This window comes from Branchiostoma belcheri, unplaced genomic scaffold (genome assembly GCF_001625305.1).
Source record: "Branchiostoma belcheri isolate BF01 breed outbred unplaced genomic scaffold, Haploidv18h27 scaffold25, whole genome shotgun sequence".
NCBI classification, from domain to species: Eukaryota; Metazoa; Chordata; class Leptocardii; order Amphioxiformes; family Branchiostomatidae; genus Branchiostoma; species Branchiostoma belcheri.
In genome coordinates, this window is record NW_017803854.1 from 2680056 (window position 1) to 2700432 (window position 20377).

General features: G+C 40.9%; 3 protein-coding genes across 3 annotated transcripts; 1 reads left to right on the top strand and 2 right to left on the bottom strand.

Annotated features, from left to right (window-relative positions):
- Positions 1-1464: 1464 nt before the first annotated feature.
- Positions 1465-7860, bottom strand: LOC109471414 (AP-5 complex subunit beta-1-like). The gene is made up of 15 exons (XM_019770699.1): positions 7726-7860; positions 7190-7343; positions 6888-6977; positions 6438-6573; positions 5812-5947; positions 5431-5537; positions 4933-5005; positions 4680-4746; positions 4374-4435; positions 3909-3988; positions 3650-3734; positions 2974-3088; positions 2489-2656; positions 1932-2038; positions 1465-1628 (listed from the first exon to the last, which is right to left on the bottom strand). Exons 1-15 carry the CDS (start codon positions 7787-7789, stop codon positions 1465-1467), a joined length of 1608 nt encoding a protein of 535 aa, XP_019626258.1. The 5' UTR covers positions 7790-7860.
- A 1483-nt stretch (positions 7861-9343) lies between these two features.
- Positions 9344-13221, bottom strand: LOC109471415 (AP-5 complex subunit beta-1-like). The gene is made up of 12 exons (XM_019770701.1): positions 12939-13221; positions 12589-12750; positions 12235-12300; positions 11918-11946; positions 11642-11720; positions 11426-11470; positions 11114-11248; positions 10640-10717; positions 10386-10444; positions 10186-10240; positions 9895-9948; positions 9344-9523 (listed from the first exon to the last, which is right to left on the bottom strand). Exons 2-12 carry the CDS (start codon positions 12718-12720, stop codon positions 9344-9346), a joined length of 912 nt encoding a protein of 303 aa, XP_019626260.1. The 5' UTR covers positions 12721-12750; positions 12939-13221.
- A 3113-nt stretch (positions 13222-16334) lies between these two features.
- LOC109471542 lies at positions 16335-19924 on the top strand. Its single transcript, XM_019770890.1, has 2 exons — positions 16335-16642; positions 18720-19924. Exons 1-2 carry the CDS (start codon positions 16364-16366, stop codon positions 18969-18971), a joined length of 531 nt encoding a protein of 176 aa, XP_019626449.1. The 5' UTR covers positions 16335-16363; the 3' UTR covers positions 18972-19924.
- The last annotated feature ends 453 nt before the right edge of the window (positions 19925-20377 follow it).

Below are 20377 nucleotides of genomic sequence, written 5' to 3' on the forward strand. Positions count from 1 at the left end.
AACAAACAGCTGAGAAATCTGAGCCGCGCTTGTGTGGAGGAGGGAGGAAGAATCTGTTGCGAGGTAAACCCGCTAACAGCAGTGCACACCTCTTCACAAGGCAGGCAAATGTCCTGGGTAAATACACCGGCCTTCTGGGCTGTCACTGGTACAGCGTGTAGCCACCAGGGCTAGAAATATAACTTGTACATGCAGGTTAGTGCAGGTAAAATTGGAGCTGTGCAGGTATTTCTGATGTCTACCTGTACCTAACCTGCACTGGTCCATGTACTGGGTATATGCAGGTTAGTGCAGGTAAAATTGGAGCTGTGCAGGTATTTCTGATGTCTACCTGCACATAACCTATAACCCTCCATGTACTGGGTTTATGTAAGAAACAGGAGGAGCCGATAAAAACCCCACTGGTCCCGGGCCGGGGTTCGAACCCACAATCTCCCAGGTCCCAGTCAGACACTCTAACCTCTCCGCTAAAAGGTCTAGACCCGTCGGCCGGGTCAGTTGGTAGTGCCTATAAACCCCCCCACTGTTACATTTATATAACGTTATACTTGTAGATGTATGTGGATTTTGTTTCTGAACAATTTTTAGTATTATCTATACTAATTCTGAGCAATGCAGGTAAAATTTGTCTGGTGCAGGCAATTTTCAATGTTACATGCACCAGCATAGTTATGAAGAAAAAAGCACATGTATTTCGAGCCCTGTGAACACACAGCAATCACTGCATTTGTTCAGCATACAGGTAGGACAAGGGAAGAGGTCAATTAAGCCCATCGATTGGCGACCATCTGCAGAGCTTTTCAAACAGGATTGTAATAGGAGCTAATTGGTTTGCGCTGGTGTCTGTGCTAATATTCCGAGAGAGGGGCATGTCGCGGAAATATCCACAAGTTGTGACAGCCACCATAAGTCTCTATAGGTGCGGTGGCACTTTTGACTATTGCCAAACATATGAAATTTGCATTACCATGACCCACAGTTAACTCAATGAATAAGTATTTTACAGAATATACATTGTTTTCAATAACACTGATACTTTACCAACACTTGTGGTTAATATAATATACATTCTCTTTCAAATTTGAAGGCTTATCATGTGTTATCATAATAAGAGCACAAGAAAGAAATTCAAAATATTTCAGATCTTACATCATAAAACATTGCCAAAAATTGTAAAATTCTGTCCTACACCGTGTCAAAGAAATATTCAGAAATCTAACAAAACTTGTGATCTATCAACATGAGTGAATGACTATTAAATAGCTTAGGGCACAGAATGTACATTTTTGGTCTGAAAGTAGCAAAAAAAGTCCACCTTAAGTGATTTTATATGCCAAATGTTTGAATGAAGTTCTGTGGTCATATGACCAAAGTACCTCCATACTAAATTTCAGGTCACTTGGGTGTAATGCGAGGGTTCAGGTGCCCAAGTTACATATACATTGCACATATTTGGTCTGAAAATCAGGCACCCGACTTCTCTAGACCATGTAAATAACTGTTTACGAGAGAAAGAATCCTCCAGTTGTCTGTTGCCATAGTAACGACGGCTGTGGAGTCTGTGGGTTTCACCTTCATGAGGAGATGTGTCCGTGGGGGGAGGTGGATCCCGACAAGGTGGGCGTCATCTGGGAAAATTGTTACAATCAGTGATCACGTTGGCAGAACGTACGGCACCTGCGTGAAACCCGTAATGTATTGTGCATAGCATTTCGGCAGAACATCTCATATATGGTCATACTGGCGCATGCCGATGTGCTCAATTAGTGGTAATGCTGCATGTCCACAGTACCAGTACAGTACCTCTAACCAAATTGCTACACCAAATTGCTGTACTTGAACACAAAATACACATATCCTAAGGTTTGTCATACATGTACATACTTTCAGCATAAAAATGACTGGACTAGAACACGTAACATGTATCCTACCTTCATGTTTCAAAAGGAAAGGTCCCAGCTCTCTTTCCAACATGCCGTCCACAGCATCTGAGCCCACAGCTAGACAGCAGACAGACTCCACACAGCCATTCTCTGGGCTAGACAACAACCAGACAAGTCCATAAAGGTTAGACATCTACTGATGATGCAGGTAATGCTGAAAATTACCTGCACCAGACAAAATTTTACCACCACCACTCAGAATTTGGAAAAGCATGGATCATACTAAAAACTGTTCAGAAACCACTGCCATTATTTCTTTTATACTTCGTATACTACTTTATATTTGTAGGTGGTAACAGTCAATGCAGCGAACAAAAACGCATAAACCCCGAACATGGACCAGTGCAGGTTAGGTGCAGGTAGACTTCAGAAATACCTGCACAGTCCCAATTTTAACTGCACTAACCTGCATATACCCAGTACATGGACCAGTGCAGGTTAGGTGCAGGTAGACTTCAGAAATACCTGCACAGTCCCAATTTTAACTGTACTAACCTGCATATGCAGGTGGTATTTCCAGCCCTAATGTAGCACCTGTTAGTTACCTGTGTTCAGCTGCCTGCTGTTGGATGATGTGTTTCCACAGCTGCTGAAACAGCTGCAGCCTCTGGGCACCTGGAACAGGCAGGGGCAGGAACAGGTCTCGGAACAGCAGCTGCAGCTCTGGCAGGTGCACCGCACACGTCCTGCCGTCCTCCGTGCTGAACTCGCAGCTGTATCAGGTGCAAAAAAGACATGAGCTGAAGAAATAGCAGCACTGAGGATGTATAGCAACGCTGCGTTGTGTATAATGGCACTCGTAAGAAACACTAAGACAGACACACACACACACACACACATGCACTGCATGTGATGCACACAAATGCACACACTCCCATACATGCACTAGACACACACACAGACACACACACACACACATATAAACACACAAACAGAGAAACTTGAAGTAAAAGAGGCAAAAAACAATATCAGACTCCCTTGGGGTGAAGTAACAATTTATGATAACTACAAAAGAGAACCGATACAGTACCTGGTGGTGAACTGTGTAGGAACTGGCTCCAGGGGTTGGAAGGACAGGGAAACAGTTTTACACCCATCCTCAGGTTTCAGACAGTCCTCTCTACTGATGCAGGATACATAGGTGTCTGTAGGGAATAAGAACAGCTTGGGGTTAGGGTTTTGATATGGCATATTTGTGACTGCTCATGATTACTAAGTAATAATGAGGTGTGGTAAAGACCAGCACATCGGCAGATTGTACTGTGCGTGCATTAAACCCGTAATGCAGTTTTAACTGTTGTTTATAAAGTAGCACTTTGGAAGAACATCTTGTTCAAATGTTGTATTAGAGAAGACATTGTCTGCAACAGGCAAAATTCTAACGCAACGTTGACCATACATCCAAAGAAAAACTGTGAAAAATGCAGATTTCATGCAGGTGCAGTACTTTCTACAGATGTGCTGTATAGGCCCTAACAGCTACTGTAACAGTGGATACCGGTAACAGCTTTGAAGCGCCATCTAGTGCTACACAAAGAAACTGCAGGTGAAACATTAAAACTGTTACTAATCACAATATCAAATTTTGTACGTTCCTTGCAGTTAACTACTTACTAGTAAGCAACAATGTAAAATTCAAAATATGAGCCATAAAAATTCAACAAAACAACCTTTCAAACAAATAGAAAGTAAGAAAAGTAACACACCTTTGACTTGTGCATACTTGTTGCTTGTCTGTACATGCAGTACCAATGCATACAACCTGCTGTAGTCTGACTCTGCTTCTGGGTCCTTAAGAAGAAAAAACAGTACATAGATTTACTATAATTACTGCACTATATTTTGGGTCTTTTGGCAAATTTATTATCTATTTTATTGATTGATTGATTTAATGGGTAGGGAACAGAATCAAGCTGCAAGATTCTCTGTGAACATAAAATGATGTTTCAAAATTAAGATACTCACAAAGTGAAGATAGTACTTCATGTGGATTGCTGGCTGATTTGTGGAGGCCTGTATTCTCCCAAGGTAGGTAGATAACAAGTCTGTAGAGGTAAGACATTGAGGAAGGCACATTAAGTAAAATTCTGTGGGAAACGAGCACAACACTGGTTTACATTGGTCATCAAGTGAAATAAATTGATGGATTAAGAAAACAAGTTTCTCTAGCAACTGGAATCATTTTGAAAACTGTAGGACGTTTCAAGTAGCATCTATGACTTTTTGTCAGTGACTGATAGAAATTTATCCACTGTTGCTTGTTTGAGTAACTGTTTTCCTGTGTTACCTGGATGTCCAACCTTGCTCGACGTGACAGAGACTGGGTGAATAAAAGTTCTAAATGGGAACTATGCAGCTCCAGATGTCTTACTGAGGGACAACTGTAGTGTGATAGATGTCGGTTAGCTTCAGTGTACTTAATCAACATACCTTCTTCTTTGATTAGCGACTCTTCTGGTTCTTCTGTCTTAAACCCAATATCATCAGGTACTCTGTGTGGAAACAATACAAATTGGAACAATAACTACATTGTCAGAACGTATGTAGGACCAAAGGAAGAATAGCAACTATATATATGCTAATTGTGGTTCCAAATAAACTCTAACTCAAATGAGTACCAGACTTTGGTTGGGCATCAAAACCCACTACCCCTATGACCTGGAAAAGGCTACAGGACTGCCTTTACGTTTTTTAATGCTTGAATACGTGAGATGACATGTTTGTACTGACACTGACCTGGTGAGCTTGAGCAGAGGTTGTGTGATTTGTACCACAGGTGCAGCAGGTGGGAAGGTGCTGCCACCTGCAGGTGACAACAGGTGAGGAAAACATATCAGATTTCATGACTTAATGATGTACAGTTAATCCTTGTTCATTACAGTAGAATTTAGAAAGTACTAGACAAGGATAACACGTAACCTGTGACTATGGGTATATTAGCATGAAAGCTCATCTGTGTTCTTGGTACATTTCATGATAAGTACATTACCTGTGACAAGTTTGGTAAGGCTGGTGGCAGTTGGAGCTCGGTTGTCAGCTGACACAGCCAGGAGAGTGGACAACTGCACAACAGGATTTCATGGGAGAAAACATACACTTGTCAACAATTAGTGTTTGTACAGAAGGAAGAAATACACTGTTTCCAATCATTTCTAAATAGCATGAACCTGACCTATATCATTTTTTTTGTCACAGGGAAGCCTAAAATTGGCAACAACATTATTCACAGCATTCATTTCTGATGGCATAAAACTCAAAATGTGACAGATCTTAAAACTGAAAGTTCAATCTTTAGAGGCAATAAGTGAGATGAACTAATTACTTCTGGGTATGGAAATATTGTTTTGGATTGCTGATGAGTTGTGGGTTTGTGTACGTGTAACATGTTTGTCCAAGTATATTCCACATTCCACAGTTATGTCTCTTTGTGTGTTGATTTGCTATGTTATTTTACAGACTCCCATGTTGTGCTAATATCAGCCCTCACCTTATCAAAGGACAGGTTAGTGAGAAGGGTGTAGTAGAGCCGAGCCTGGTCCCGAACATCAAGGTCATCATACAAGGTCAACATGGTGTACAGAACATCCCCCATCTCTGTTCCAAAAATGAGACAAGTTCAAAGGTCAGCATAGAAATAGACTGATCCCAAAGCCATGCCCATCACCATCAAAACATAGAACATTTGGGTGTAAAATGAACACGTAAGAATGCAAATACATAGTGTAAAGAACAATATATGTTAGTTGTTAATTGAAATGGAGGAACTGAACAAGCCTCAGGGTTTCTTTTCTGCCCCAGCATGTTTTTTTGGTACTCTTGTTATTTTAGGTATGTGTAATTTGGGAGAATAAATCAAATCAAGTCCAACCTTTGAAGTACTGTGCACTGTGATGGTTCCTGATGACGGCAGCACACACAGACAGCAGGGCGTGTCCTCGGTGCCAGCTGCCCTCCTCACACAGAGGCGTGGTCTGGAGCAGTGTCAGCAGGTACAACACTGTGGGCTGGAACATCAGGTATACAGCAATTAGCATTCATGGGAATAGTCTGTAAATTAATCAATTTTCACGGTGGTTTCATTTCACAGTATTAGTAATGACTTTTCAACAAAAGTATTGTAATGCAATGTATTTATTTAATGTTCATGAAAATAGAATACTATTGTTGTATTTATTTACTATGCTAGCAAGGCCTTGAGAATTTTCCATTGTCATCAAGTAAAATGGAGTGCTCACTTTATATGTCGTTGGTGAAGGTTAGACATCCAGGTAATGACATACACTAGGAAACTGTTACTCTAGCAAGTGTCAAAATCCATCCAGTTGCCAGAGTAACAACTTTCTTGTGTACTCACTTTATACTTTGTAACAAATTTCTATTTTAAGACTATATATTTTTATACTATTTTCTACTAACTTTCTACTCAAATGCTCCTCTGAAAACGAACCATTTCTTTTACTGTACTAGATGATCTTGAAACCAGAATTTTTGTACCTTAGGGTCTATCTGTGTCATAGAAGCGGCCTTTTCCAGAATCATCAGGTAGTGTTCCAGGTCCTGTATGATGTCCCTAGGGGCTGACTTCACCGTGTGGTCAGCTAGGGCACCCAGGATCTCCACAGGCATGGGGCTGGGAACAGTTGTACAAAACCATTTCATCATTACATCTTACCAATGAGACAATACAAAGATTTTATACAGATGCTATCTTTTAAAGACACTTTGTATTTTGTATTACATCTAAACCATTTAAACCCTATATGATTACATCTTAACAATGAGACTTTACAAAGATTTTATACAGATGCTATGTTTTAAAGACTGTATGGAATGTATTGCATCTAGCCCTCACTATACATGTAGATAAATGCATCTTTAAGTGTAAATGCCACAAATACATTACTTAAGACTGCAAATTTGATCTGGAAGAGAATGCAGACGGACCTGTCAGGAGTGAGTTGTTCCACACAGTCCAGCAGGTCGATGGTGTGTGCTACAAACTTGGGGTGGAACAGGACAACATCCAGCAGGAGGCTGGGGATCAGGAGAGGAAACAAATCAACATTTTTAATGGCCAGGTTAGCATTCAGTAACAACTTTCTATATAAGATCTGTCACATCTTCTGGCCTGATAAGATTTAAAATGAAAAACCCTATATTGACAAAACTGGTTGTAGAAGGCTATACACAAAAAGCACTGGCAGAAAAGAGTGTCCTACATAGTCTATCTTGAGGCCACAACTTACCGCTGTATCTCAGCAGCCAGTGCAGGGCTGTGGTGCTGCCTGTAGTACTGGAACAGAGCCTGGAACAAGGCTAGTGCCGGCCTGCCCCCAACCCCCTGCTGTACTGACTTCTGTACACACACCAGGCTGTCGATCAACACCTGCAGGGACGAGTCTGCACAAAATACAACAGTATATATAAGGCTGAAGGTTAGAGTTCAATTTTTTCTTAAGATAATAATTTGACATGTCTGACCATATGAATCTTATATTTCTTTGCATTAGAGAGAACAAGTGTCCATATGGTCTTGACTAACAAACTACTGCGCATGCTCTGTTTTTAAATACTCTTAATCAAACACATTCTATACTAGTATATGGTGACACCAGTTCCTCCAACCCTGTCCTGCACCTTGCTACAATATAATGTAATCCAACACCACAGGTTGTCTCCTACAGCACCAGTTACCATGGTGACAGCTGCCTGGTCCTTCTGTAAAGGTTAACATAAATACAAGTTGATATCAATAAAACTGCACCTGAGCTCTCCACATTACCTGGTGGTGTGTTGGTTGCATAGTACAGACTGACCGCTCGGAGTTTGGTCACCATCTCTGTCATGTGGTCAAAGATCTGTGGGAACAGCTGAGTGACCAGCGAGCCATGTATCCTAGCAGGAATTACCTCTCCTGATGCCTGAAATAATGAAAAGATTGAAATGAAAATATGAGAAGAAAATTTGAGAGATTTCACATTCAGAGGGGTACCCGGTGTTATAAGAGTTTTTGTGAATTTATAGGGCACCAAACTGATTGTCTGACAAACTTTAAACAAAAATGAAGAGCTTGGAAGAGCTAAACTAATTTTCAACTTAGAAACTTCCTGTGGCATGCAGTATATAAGACTAGTGGAGTCGAATGGCCAAGTGGACACAAGAAAGAGAGGTCAGGTGTTCAATTCCTGGTATCACTGGCAAGACATTGTGTTACATGTATTAGGAATTTAGGCACTTTATACAACTATCCTCACTCCACCCAGGTGTAAACTGAGTACCTGACTTTGGTTGGGGGTAAAAGGTGGTGGAAGGAGAGAGATGGGCTCTAGACACAGTGGATCATCATCCTACTGTCCCTATAGCCTCAAAAAGGGTATGGGACCATCTTTGCCATTATAAACGACTGTGATTTTACCTCCTTGTCAGTGGTGTAGTGTAGTATCCAGTGCCAGCACAGTAACCTCTGTAACACTGGTACACACGGGTGGTTAGCGAATGTCAGCAGTCTTTTCACCAGTAGGTCCTCATCCATGTCACTCAGTAGGTCTGCGCCAAACTGGGTCTGAAGTCAAGGAGATGAGAAATGTTTGACTTTGAGTGCATTGTCAGTTGGAGGGTATAGTAGAGTGTAGTGTAGTGTAGTGTAGTGTACATGTAGTATAGTGTAGTGAAATATAGTGACGTGTAGTATAGTATAGTGTAGTATAGCCTAGTGCAATGTAGTGCAGTATAGCCTAGTACAGTGTAGTGAGAGAGAGTATATATTTAGTACAAATGTATCAGTATAGTGCATGTATGGCATAGTATCAAATAGTAATACAGTATCATGATGTGGTATACAGCTGTAGTATTATAGTATAGTAACTGAAAAATTTGATTGCCATCAAGATTTTATGCTCATGAACCTTAAAAGTTAAATATTCAATGACGAAAATAGAAAGGACAGCAGTTTTGATGAAACAAAGAAGTTTACAGCAAAATACCAATACTACTGACAGTTTCTATCATATAGTAGAAAACAGAATGTTTTGTGCTTTCCTACCTTTAACTGCAGTACTGTGTGTAACAGTCCGATGTCAGTTGTGGCCACATGGCTCAGGAACTGGGACTTGAAAGTCTGAAATGATAAAAAAAAAGACAAAGTCGAGGGACAATTTCCTGTGTTGGAAATTGCAGTTCAAACTTTCTTCGTAGAGACTTCTACCAATAGCCTGGGTACCATCCTACTTGTATAACGGGGCTCCCATACTCGCTTCCCTAAGAAGTACTTCTTAGGGAAGCGAGTGTGGGAGCCCCGGCATACAAGTAGGATGGTACCCAGGCTATTCTACCAAGTGAACACAGATGAAATTTCAAGATAAAACTAAAAGTTTTTGTTTCAGAATAGTTGGTGTTAACGGTTAACCTACAGAGGCTGAAAGGCCAGGAGACATGTCCACACAGCTGATAAGCTGCCTCAGCACAAATGCCTTTCCAGCAGAAGTCAGCAGGGGGAGCTGCTCCACAACCACCGAGATGACACTCTTCAGCTCTTTACTCTCCAACCCTTTCGTGTCAGCACTGGGTGTCTGCTCTCTTTCCTAAGCAAGTTAACAACACAAAAAATCTTAGCTGAAATATCTCATCTTTGATTGTTTGCAGTGAAATGGAGTTAATAGTAGAAAACTTTGAAGAAGCATGTTGGCAGAATGTACTGTGCCTCTGCAGTGTATTCTACATAGCACTTCGGGTGAATGTCTAGAAGGTCCTATTAGCATATTTAAGGATGACATCCCATGTGACATCAAATGTTGTGATGGAAAAATATTGTCTGTAACAGGCAAAGTTCTGATACAAGGTATATTCAAATAAAGCAGTGAAAAATTTGTGTTTTGCATGGGTACAGTACATTCTGCTGACATGCTTTTTGAAAACGTTGTATGCAGAGATACAATGCAGAAAGCTAGCTCACCGTTTGTATCAAGGGGAATGTGTTGCTGTCCACCTTGTCTGGCAAACATATAGGCTGTAAGGTGATGTAAACATCCAGTTAATACAAAGAAAACATGTACAAAAGCCAACAACATTTCAACTTCATTATAAACATGAAGGTGATCTAACTCCAATTTATCTCACAAAAGATCTAGAGCTATTCTTTCACTGGTCGTGACAGAGACAACAAGGGACATGCTAGTACTACTAGTAAACAGTATTTACAGGTCATCGTACCATTTTTTAGTTCACACAGATATACTTTTGTTACCTTAAATGGTTCCACTCTCCCTGCCAAGAGTTCTGTCAATTGAGTCTTTTCTGTCCTGAAATAAAACAAATAGAAACTTCCACATGATGCCACACCAAAATTTGGTCCCATTATGGAGATGACATTCCATAAATGTATTGCCAAACTTATAATAAAAAAAGAATATAATAAAACAAATCAATTGATGTTTCAAAACTTACACCTCTGTTTCCTGTAGGATGTTCTGCATAGCATTTCTCAAAACAGTCACAAACAGCATCTGAATAAGTAAAACACAGAAATTGTAAGAATTAATTAAGAATGGAAGTCTCTGGAGGATTGACACCTTTAACATTAACATATTAACCATTAACATATATGTTGAAATAAGTTCTGTTTTAATGTATTTTCATTCAGAATATCAGCCGACAAGAGGTAAAGGATTCGAATGATCATAAATGTTATTTGTTCTTACCATATAGCTCTGACCTACAAAAGTGTTCTCAGTTTCACACATGGCATACAGGTGTCCAACTTTTCGCATAAGGAGACCCTGAAACATTCAATTACAATTATATTAGATAATGTATTAAATATTCCAATGTCAATTGTTTTTCTATTGATGGATGCAGGGAAGTGATTGGAAGAGTAAAGTGGAGCTACATGTAGAATAGGATCTGGATAGCAGGCTAGCAAAGTCAAAATCCAACATGGTGGCATCCATGGATGCTGACGAAAACAATACAAGTTTTGCTATCTCAAAAAACATGTATCTCAAAATTGCTATCTCAAGTCAAACATCTCAGAGCCAGATGTTTTTATTTCATATAATTTGTATTTCATCAACCCTGTAAGATCAGCCATAAATGGACATAAGGCTGCAGGGTATTGACATAAAGACAGTAGAGAGAATAGCTTACTGAAGAAATGCAACTTAGCAGGGACTTACAGGATAAGACATCTCCATTTCTCGCAGACACTCGCAGGCCACGCCCCTCAGCACCTGGTCAGGCCCACTGTTGATCCTACCGACCACATCCAGTAGGGTGTTGAGAAACTCTTCCACCAACTGGGGCTGCTCCACCTAGTGAGAAAGAAGAAAACTGCAGCTATCTTTATGTCAATGATAGCCTAGTTGCCAAACTTATTTTAGCTCCCGAGTCTTTTATCCCCTCCCCTATTCACAAACAGGATCAAGGATTTGAGAGCTCACCCTCCACATAAAAAATGTTTCGTTTTTTTTTAAAAATAGATTACTTACCAGTTGATCTCTTGTGATTAATATAGTTGTTATGGCCACAAGAACCTGAAAAAGAAAAAAAATAATTTAAAAGTGACCATCGTTGGAAGACCACTGAAAGTTTGGCCAAATGCTTAGAAGCTCAACAATCTCACTCATTTAAAATAGGCACCAAGGAGTTTGGGACCAAATTGTCTAGAGGAGTCTTTAGAGTCTGTGAGAGAAGAGAAAACTAACCTGGCCTTTGAAGAACACTGCTGTGTCTACATTAGCTTGTTGGAAGATTCCAGTGAGAGATCCAACTGTCTGCTCTACACTGTAGCAGGGAACAAGAGGGTGATGTATTTCAAGTTATGTCATACCTGGGCAGTGATAACATTTGATATGATTATTCTAGACTGTGTGATAACTTGGGTTATCAAATAGCTAAGGCTTGTCTCATCAAGATTTGGTATGAAAAATGAAGTAGGATTTTGTGAAGAAATTTGAAAAGAAAATCTTTCAAGATCTTACCTTGTGTTGGTGCTTAACAACACTCCACACTGAAAAAGTGATTGGAGAGAGATAAGTCAATAGATAATAGCTATAGTACTAGTACTCATCCTGTTACATGACATTGTGAATACTAAATCTTAACATTATAGTACATACTATACTATCTGAGATAGTATAATATGTACTATAATGTTAAGATTTAGTAGATTCTGATAATGTATAACAGTTGCATACTATTTATCATTTGTGTACAGATACTAATACAATAATGTATAGCCATTTTTGTGTATGAACTTAAATTGACGTCATGACATGAAAATCACTCAGGTACGTACCCTTTCCTTCAGCAGCCCAAGTAACTGCACTTTGATGGTATCTGACAATTCATCTGAGTACAGTGCCTGGAAAACACAAAGAGAGTTTCCACAGACAAAGATTAAAAGGCTAAGACCTGAGCTCATGCAGCCTTCTTAAAACAGGGCACTGGGAGGGGCCTGGAATCTAAATCTTCTCATTTGGCATGGGAATCTTGGATGTCAATGTCATGCATATGGTCATAGTCATGTCATTACACAGGAGGACCTGTTATGTGTTACACCGAACCTTTGCAGATCTAACAGCAAGCGTTGTTTAAAGCTATTCAGTGATGATGCCCCTACTGTACTACTTGTTAAAGTTTCAGAACTGACCTGCAGTACATCCAACGCGAACCCTTCCTCGTCCATCCTCCTGCCCACCAGGTAGGCTGTGGGGTTGGCGCGGAAACCCTCCATCTCCCGCAGCCACTGCTCACCTGACGCCGTGATACCGCTTCCAGACATCTCTCACAGGTCTGCACAATTTATGGCCTCCTATACCAGAGAACATCGATATTAAAAACTATAGTAAACAATTTGCCACACATTTTTAAACTGGATATACGCAATTCAAGAAGTTCTGCGTGCCAGTTACTAGTATACAGGCATGGAATAAACTACCACCACAGGGGCTACCAGCCTACTGGCGCTTATAATTCAGATAAAATTCAAGTAAATTCTTACCGAAAGTCGTCTGTCCGCACGTACGTTTTGAAACAGGAAGGGGGCGGATCCACCTAGCTACCTTCACGCCAATTCACGGCCTCTCATAGCTTGACGTTGGAGAAAAGATATCTAAACATGAGCCGCATTTGAAGAAGAGTTTTTGGCTAGCCGTTTGGTGTAGTTTTTAGGGACCAGCAAAGAAAACGTGCCTCAAACCGAAGCAAATCACGGCTACGACGGCCAAAATCCGCCAGTGGGCCGCCATGTTTGAAGGTCGAAGGTCACTGGGCTAGTCCATTCGTTTGAAAGAGGAATCCGTTTTGAAGTTACATTGTATTTTATACCCGATGAAATAATCATATAACGCACTTAAACGCAGCGTAACTTACGTCTTAACTGGCTGTAATTAAAGGGATTTTACCAGTCTTTGGTTTCAAAATAGCCTCTACCAGGCTTAGGGATGTCTGAGACAATCACCTTTTTCTGTCAAATATCATTCCGCTCAACTGTTCAGATATTTGCCCATGTATGGATTAATGTTATCTACATTATTTCACGATTCACATTTCGTAATATTTTCATGATGACTTTTTCCATATTCTCCATTGTATGTAATCACATGTTTTTAATTTTCTTCAGTTAATCTATCTATACAAATAATCTTCTGACGAAGGTACTAAAGGCTACAGGTTTATACACCTGGGATCACCTGGTAGTAGTTACCGTCGACACCTACAACTGTCTTAAGAAGCGAGAAGTTGAACCTGTACTATCAAGACTAATGTAGTTTACATTAGTATTGGTAGTTGTAGTAAGTTATCATGTTCTAAAAATGAGTCACTGTAATTTTGCTTCTTTTTTATCATCGCGTCCTGTAACGTCACTTAGACTTGTAAAAGCATAAACGTACAATAAAGGCCTTTCAAGTTTATTACCTGTGCAAGGCACTTTAAACCCCTACCGCCCCCGGAGTGTTATCTAGATCGCTAAGTTTGACTTCCTGCTTTTGTGTCAACATTTCTGGGTATTTGCCATGACTTCTACTGAACAAAACATGACTCAGGTGAAGGTCGAACCATTAAGTTAACAGTCGAGATATTTTTGGTAGTCTCTACTGGACTATAACAGCTAGCGCGGGTTCGAAGTTAGGCTGCAGCGATACCAGTAATTGGTCGGGGGAATTTATTGGCCAGCAAAGTCACAGAATACACAAGGAATTTAACAAAATCGAGAATATTAGTATCTCTAACGTTACCTTTTTAATTTTTTTGTTTATCTATTGGTTCTGCTGTAAATAAAATATAACGTTCCTACAACCAGGGCTTCACTAATCTCCAAACAGATATGTTAGACTTAGAAGTGGAAAATCGCTCATCTTTCTGAACGCCCCACGTTTCTGAGTCCTTCACTGCCCAACGTCTGCTATGACATTACATGTTGTTTCACATATACACTGAATGAATAGTACTGGAAGTAGACTAAACTACCATACTATGTCAGAATTTTAAAAAAAGAATAAAAAAAGTCTTAATTTTAACAATTAAGAATCCCCAAATTTCCCTTTCTTGTACTATTAGATTTATAACTACGGTGTTTTCTTTAATTCAAACTTCCGAAGTACCCCAAAGCCGTTTGGCTTGAAAGGGCTTCTCGGAATCTATTTGCATGTGAAGAAGGCCAATGTTGTTTCCTGCAGGTAAACCAAATACCTGCCGACCAGCCAGACAAAAGCGTCCCAGCCTCGGTGTCACACCGCGACGTCCCGACTGGTAACAAAAGTCACGGGTCGATCAACCCATGATGTCATCACCCCCGCCCGGGAGCGAGCATTGTGTCCACACTGCTACTGGGTACAACGATCTGCTGCCCGATATTCACGTGCCGGGGCTCCTAATGTTTATGCATGATTGATTGCGCACCTTCGCAGTGCCAGGTACGGATCTGGGCTTCGTAACTACAGACCGACACCACAAGACTCCCTGGCCCACAAGATAGCCGGGGTCCGACGACTGAACACGTACCGACAGGACTCGTAACAGCGAGGGAAGTACCGAGACAAGTGTCGTGAGGTAAGACCACAATATACACCTTCTTCTTGACTACTTACGTTGCGTATACATGTACGTATGCACATCATAACGACTATTAAAAGGCGGTGACAGTACGGTACGGTTCGACCTAGATTCAACTTATGATGACAGATTTTGTGCTTGAAGTTTCACAAATGATAACATTGATTCACCCATTATCTATATGCCGGGAAGACGATGGACGATGTGGTAACGTTTGGGGGGAAAGACTGGATTTTGACGATACTATTACTAAAAGCTTCTAGTTTTGGTAGCATTTCTGTGTACTGCGCCATATTGAAACGTAAACCGTAGGTCCCTTCCTAGTCTGTCTAGAACGGGTTTGACCCCCTTTCTTCCAAAGTCCAGTATTTCAAAACCCCGCGACTCTAGTGAGACAATGGAGAAAAGAACGATACGGTTTCTTAGTACAGGTGGTAGGGGACGTTACAACCGACTAATCGGAAACTTCCCATGTTTGTTTGATTTAAACAAGGATTTGGGTTGGAATTCCCCGTCTTTACTACCTGTTTTCACAAAGATTACTAATTATAAACTGGCAATTAGAAGGAACAAGAGGGGGTTGTTGCGTATCATTAATGTAGATGTCTTTAAATAAACGGTTAAAACTTAATTTCCTTTATGGTCGTAGGTGGAGCTAGAAAACTTTCAGTTTTAAAGAAAAGACATGGAATTAATACCTAGTTGATGGTGTGAACAGCGTTGAAATCAGAATATGAAATTACCAAGGATGTTCTGAAAGAAATGCCAAGCTACATTGTACTGAGATAGACTGAGTTTTCAACAGACCAAAACATTTCGAGAGAACAAACATCCGCCATAAAATGAAAACACAGCCACGTTACATACATACATACATACATACGTACATACATACATACATACATACATACATACATACATACATACATACATACATACGTACATACATACATACATACGTACATACATACATACATACATACATGTACATGTACATATACATAAATGTTTTGTTTCTTCGCGATTTAAATCAAGACCAGAGTTAAAACCTCATGCATGACGCCTGTGGTATAATGTTAACGCAGCTGACAGATACAGATCCCATCTCAATCTGTTGCTACTATAAACTGATAGTTTAAACCCCTTTGAATAGCGATCCTTCATAAGGCTATATAACATAGAGAGGTACTAGTAATTGGAAGAGATACAGAGGAGTATTGGTCTATATTACAATAACAAATGTCTTGTCAAAAATGAATACAAATGGACATAGTGCTCGTGAATCGTATTGCACTGTATTTCCGCTGAACCGTGGTTGAACTTGATGATTTTCTTTTGACACTTGTGGCCTTATTTCCCGGCAGGACATCATGGGAAAGATCACCACCAACCCCGGCGAGAAGAAGCCGGCGGCGGAGCCAGCAGCACCTGCGGCCGTGCAGCTCGAGCCGACCGCCCCGCTGCCCCAGAAGGTGGACGCGACGGAGCTTCCCCTGCCGGTGACCATCACAACTGCAGCGCCGCCGCGCAGGAACCGCCGCTGCTGCATCACCGTGCTGTCGGTGCTGATCGTGCTGATGGTCGGCGTCTCCATCACGCTGGGCGCGCTGTACCTCAGGAAGCACCGCGGCCGCGACCACGACGAACACGTGAGTGGGGACCACGTCATATCTTTATAGAAGAACTTTATTGCACCTAATAGAAATATTGAATAAAACTTAGAATCCTAACTAGTAAAACATGTTAATAGCACTACATGCATTGGGTAATGCGATGTCATTCTATGAATGTCTGCATGGGGGAATCTTGTCAACGCTTAATGTCAACATTTATACAGGAGGGGCGATAACGCTTAACAGTAAATTCAGGCAGGCTGAGCAGCGCTTAACGATAACCGAAGTTGCCTTGTCTAAGGCTCTGGAAGCACAAAACTAGTATGAGGACGCCGGGCGCTCCAAAGTCCATTGCGTTTTTCTTTTTTCTTTTTGTTTTGGCAATCTGGCATTCGACTTGAGGATTTTCAATAACGCTCATCAAAAGGAATTGATAAATAGCGTACAATGTGGAACAAAAAGGAACAATCATTGTTTTACAGATATCGACATTAAAAAAACGTATATGCACAATTCTTATCTGTTCGTGCGAACGTTGACCTTGGTGTCACCAATGTCGTGGTGGTACCACACCGTACCTGGCGCAGACTGTCATTCCCTGCATACCGTGCGCGCACGCAGTCATATGCATTCAGGCAGAACCGACCGGCACGCAAACACTAGTGCGGACAAAGGGAGGGAAAAGCAACGACACTTTTTAAAAGATTTGTGAAATTAAGAGATGACAGAGATTCCTTGACAGAGCTATTTCTGTAATCGTATGCTTTATTGATAATATTGAAAACACATTTGAATATTGAAAATGTTTTTTAATCTTGAAAATGAACATTTTTTGTTTGAGTGATATTTTAAATTCAACCCTGTGACAAAAGAGCAACACGTTGCAATAAACTTTCAAAAGAAAAGCTAATACTACAGATATCAACTTAAGTTTCTTTAACTCCGCCCACTAGTCTTACAATATAGTTCAACTAACGCTACAAATCTACTGATGCCTGTTGATTGGCAAGGATCGTTATTAAATCACCGACTTGGAGACCAATGGTCTGTCGGCATTCTTGAGCCAAATTAGCCAAAATTCTTGGTACCAGCCCGTGCCACCGAGCGGCCATGCCACATTACCTCCGGGCGTTTTAAAGGTTCACAAAACAGCGGTAATGTTGAGTAAGCCGGATAACTTTAAAGGTATATATATGTATGTTGATACTTTCGATAAATTGTGCACACTGCCGAACCGCCAGCTGCATACTATTGTGTTGTACCATGATGATATTTTCACAGAAACAAATTTTGCGTTTTTTTCTTCGTCTTCTTTATGACATTGCAGTCCCACGCCCTCTGAGTTTCGTATAATGAATTTCTTTCATTTATTTCATTTATTTCGAAACCTTTTAGCCCCGAAGGGCTAATCTTCCAAGGCTCAAACATTATAGCAATTACAACATAGTGGAGACATTTAAAAATACATACATACATACATGTACACCACATCAACAATAAATACACATAGATATGAACAATTTAAAAGTGGCGAGCAAGGGTCAAGGATCAGGTGACACTACTACTGTTTGAAACGGCTTTCTTAAAACTGATAACATCGCACAGTGTCTTAACGTCAGATGGTAGATCGTTCCAGAGCACGACTGCACGATACAGGAATGAGCGTTTTCTGCTGTTGGACTTAGGTATTGGTAATCTAAAGTTATGTGCGGAAGATCTGGTATTATGACTGTGAGATGCATGAACAGGCAAAAGGGAGTTGTAAATATTTTGTGGTTCGTGACTCGTGAGGATCTTAAAGAACATGACCAAAGTGCTTTTCAAGAATCTCTCTCTCACAGTCGGCCAACCAAGATCTAGATGCATCTGCCTGGTAGGAGTATCAGGAGTACATTTCAGTAACAGTCTTCTTTCTTTTGATTCGGGCAATTGTGAAGTGAAATGAACTACGTATACACGGTGGCAAAGCTCGCTTGGACAATTATTCTCCAAATTTGGCCATATTTAAGGTTTAGAATCCGCGTTTTTAGTCTGGTGGAGACTAGCTGATAACGGCTGGACCCTACTCTATTTTGTTCTAAGACTAATCAAAGTTGTTATTGTGTTCACACAGCACTGGGATGGAGAGGACGACGGCGACTGGGACGAGCTGATGAGCGGTGGAGACAAGCCCCATTCCGGCGGAGACCGACCCTACCCCGGGCACCACCGTCCCGGCAGCGGGCACCACCGTCCCGGCGGTCACAGCGGAGAACACCGCCCGGGGCACGACAGCAGCAGCAGCGAGGAACATGGGCACTGGCGGCCACGTCCTCACCGTCCCTATCCGCCCAGGCCGCGCCCATCCGACGAACCCCTCCCCTAAAGACACCTCCTTTCGTACCCAAAACCGTGCCTATCTAGTTTTATGCAAGCTCGGGAACGGCAATATGTTCTCAGAGCGCGGACCAACTCCCCTGACATATCATCTGTCCATTTGGCCAATGTCTACTCTTTATCAACGCTTCCCGAATCCTGGTAGAGGCTAGCTAGTTCTACATTTATGTGCCTGAAGGGTTAGAATCAGGCACGCGGTTCTGGATAGTCTCCTCGTATTCAAGAACGTAATTTTGCCCCAGGCACGGTTCTAGAAACGCGTGGACTATTCAGAACGCTGCCTGAGCACGGCCTGGTTCTGGATAAAGCACGGTTCTGGATACAACAGATGCTGCTTAAAGCTTGAATCCGGGAAACAAAGAATAGTCTACATCTATTTAGTACCTCAAGTGCCTTGATCATAAGGTAACTACACTGCCAAGGGAGTTCATCTAGTGTGCTCCGGACATATCCATTCTGTTTTACACTTTGTTCTAATACATGCATGGACTCAATCATTGGAAACCTGCAACGAGAAGACTTGATGTTAATTAGCCGTAAATATCCGGTAATTGAATTCTAAAGAAAGCTTCTGACAGAAACGACGCCTGTTTCGTAGATTTGCCAACGTTTCTTTGCTTTATATGCAATATTGCTGACTTGTGTCAGTGCATACAATTTTCACAGAAGAACGATTCTAACATCAGACAGTAATAATTGATTGATTCTCGGGAAGATTGTAGATATCTACTGGCGTACAAGAATTGCTTTTTGAATGGAAAACTAAGCTGTAGATTTCCTTACATGTAAGAGTTAAAAGACGGATGTATATATTTCTATGGTACCTATATCGAAAGGGATTTAACATTTCTTACATCAAATGTATTACACTAATTGATGTAACGGGAACGGTACTTTGCGCGTTTGTAATATTGCTAGTCTAGAAATAAATCTTGTTATGAAGTTTCAATTGTCACATGGATTATTGTTTATGATTTTTATTACATAAATTTACAATAAAAAGAAATAGACACAGATATGAAATGTTTCAAGTTACACGTAGATACGCTGAACACAGAAAAGGTACTACATGTATATACGTAGCCAAGGACAGTGATGATGGAAAGTTCGTATCAGACAGCTGACTACGTACATTAATGCTTAACTACTGACGTTGGCATAGTTTGTTCCCAGATATTCTAGATGAACCTATTCGGCCATCTTGAAATTCAATACACGGCAAAATCACGTGATGTACATGAGCCATACAGGTTCAAAGTCAAAAACACCGATAGCTTTTCAGCCATTGCATAAAGGAAGGTCAAAGTCACTCAGACCCCCTCAAGAAGAACCAATCATACTGCCTGATTGCTCGTCATATTGGGGTGGTTAGGTTTCACGAAGAATACCTCCCGC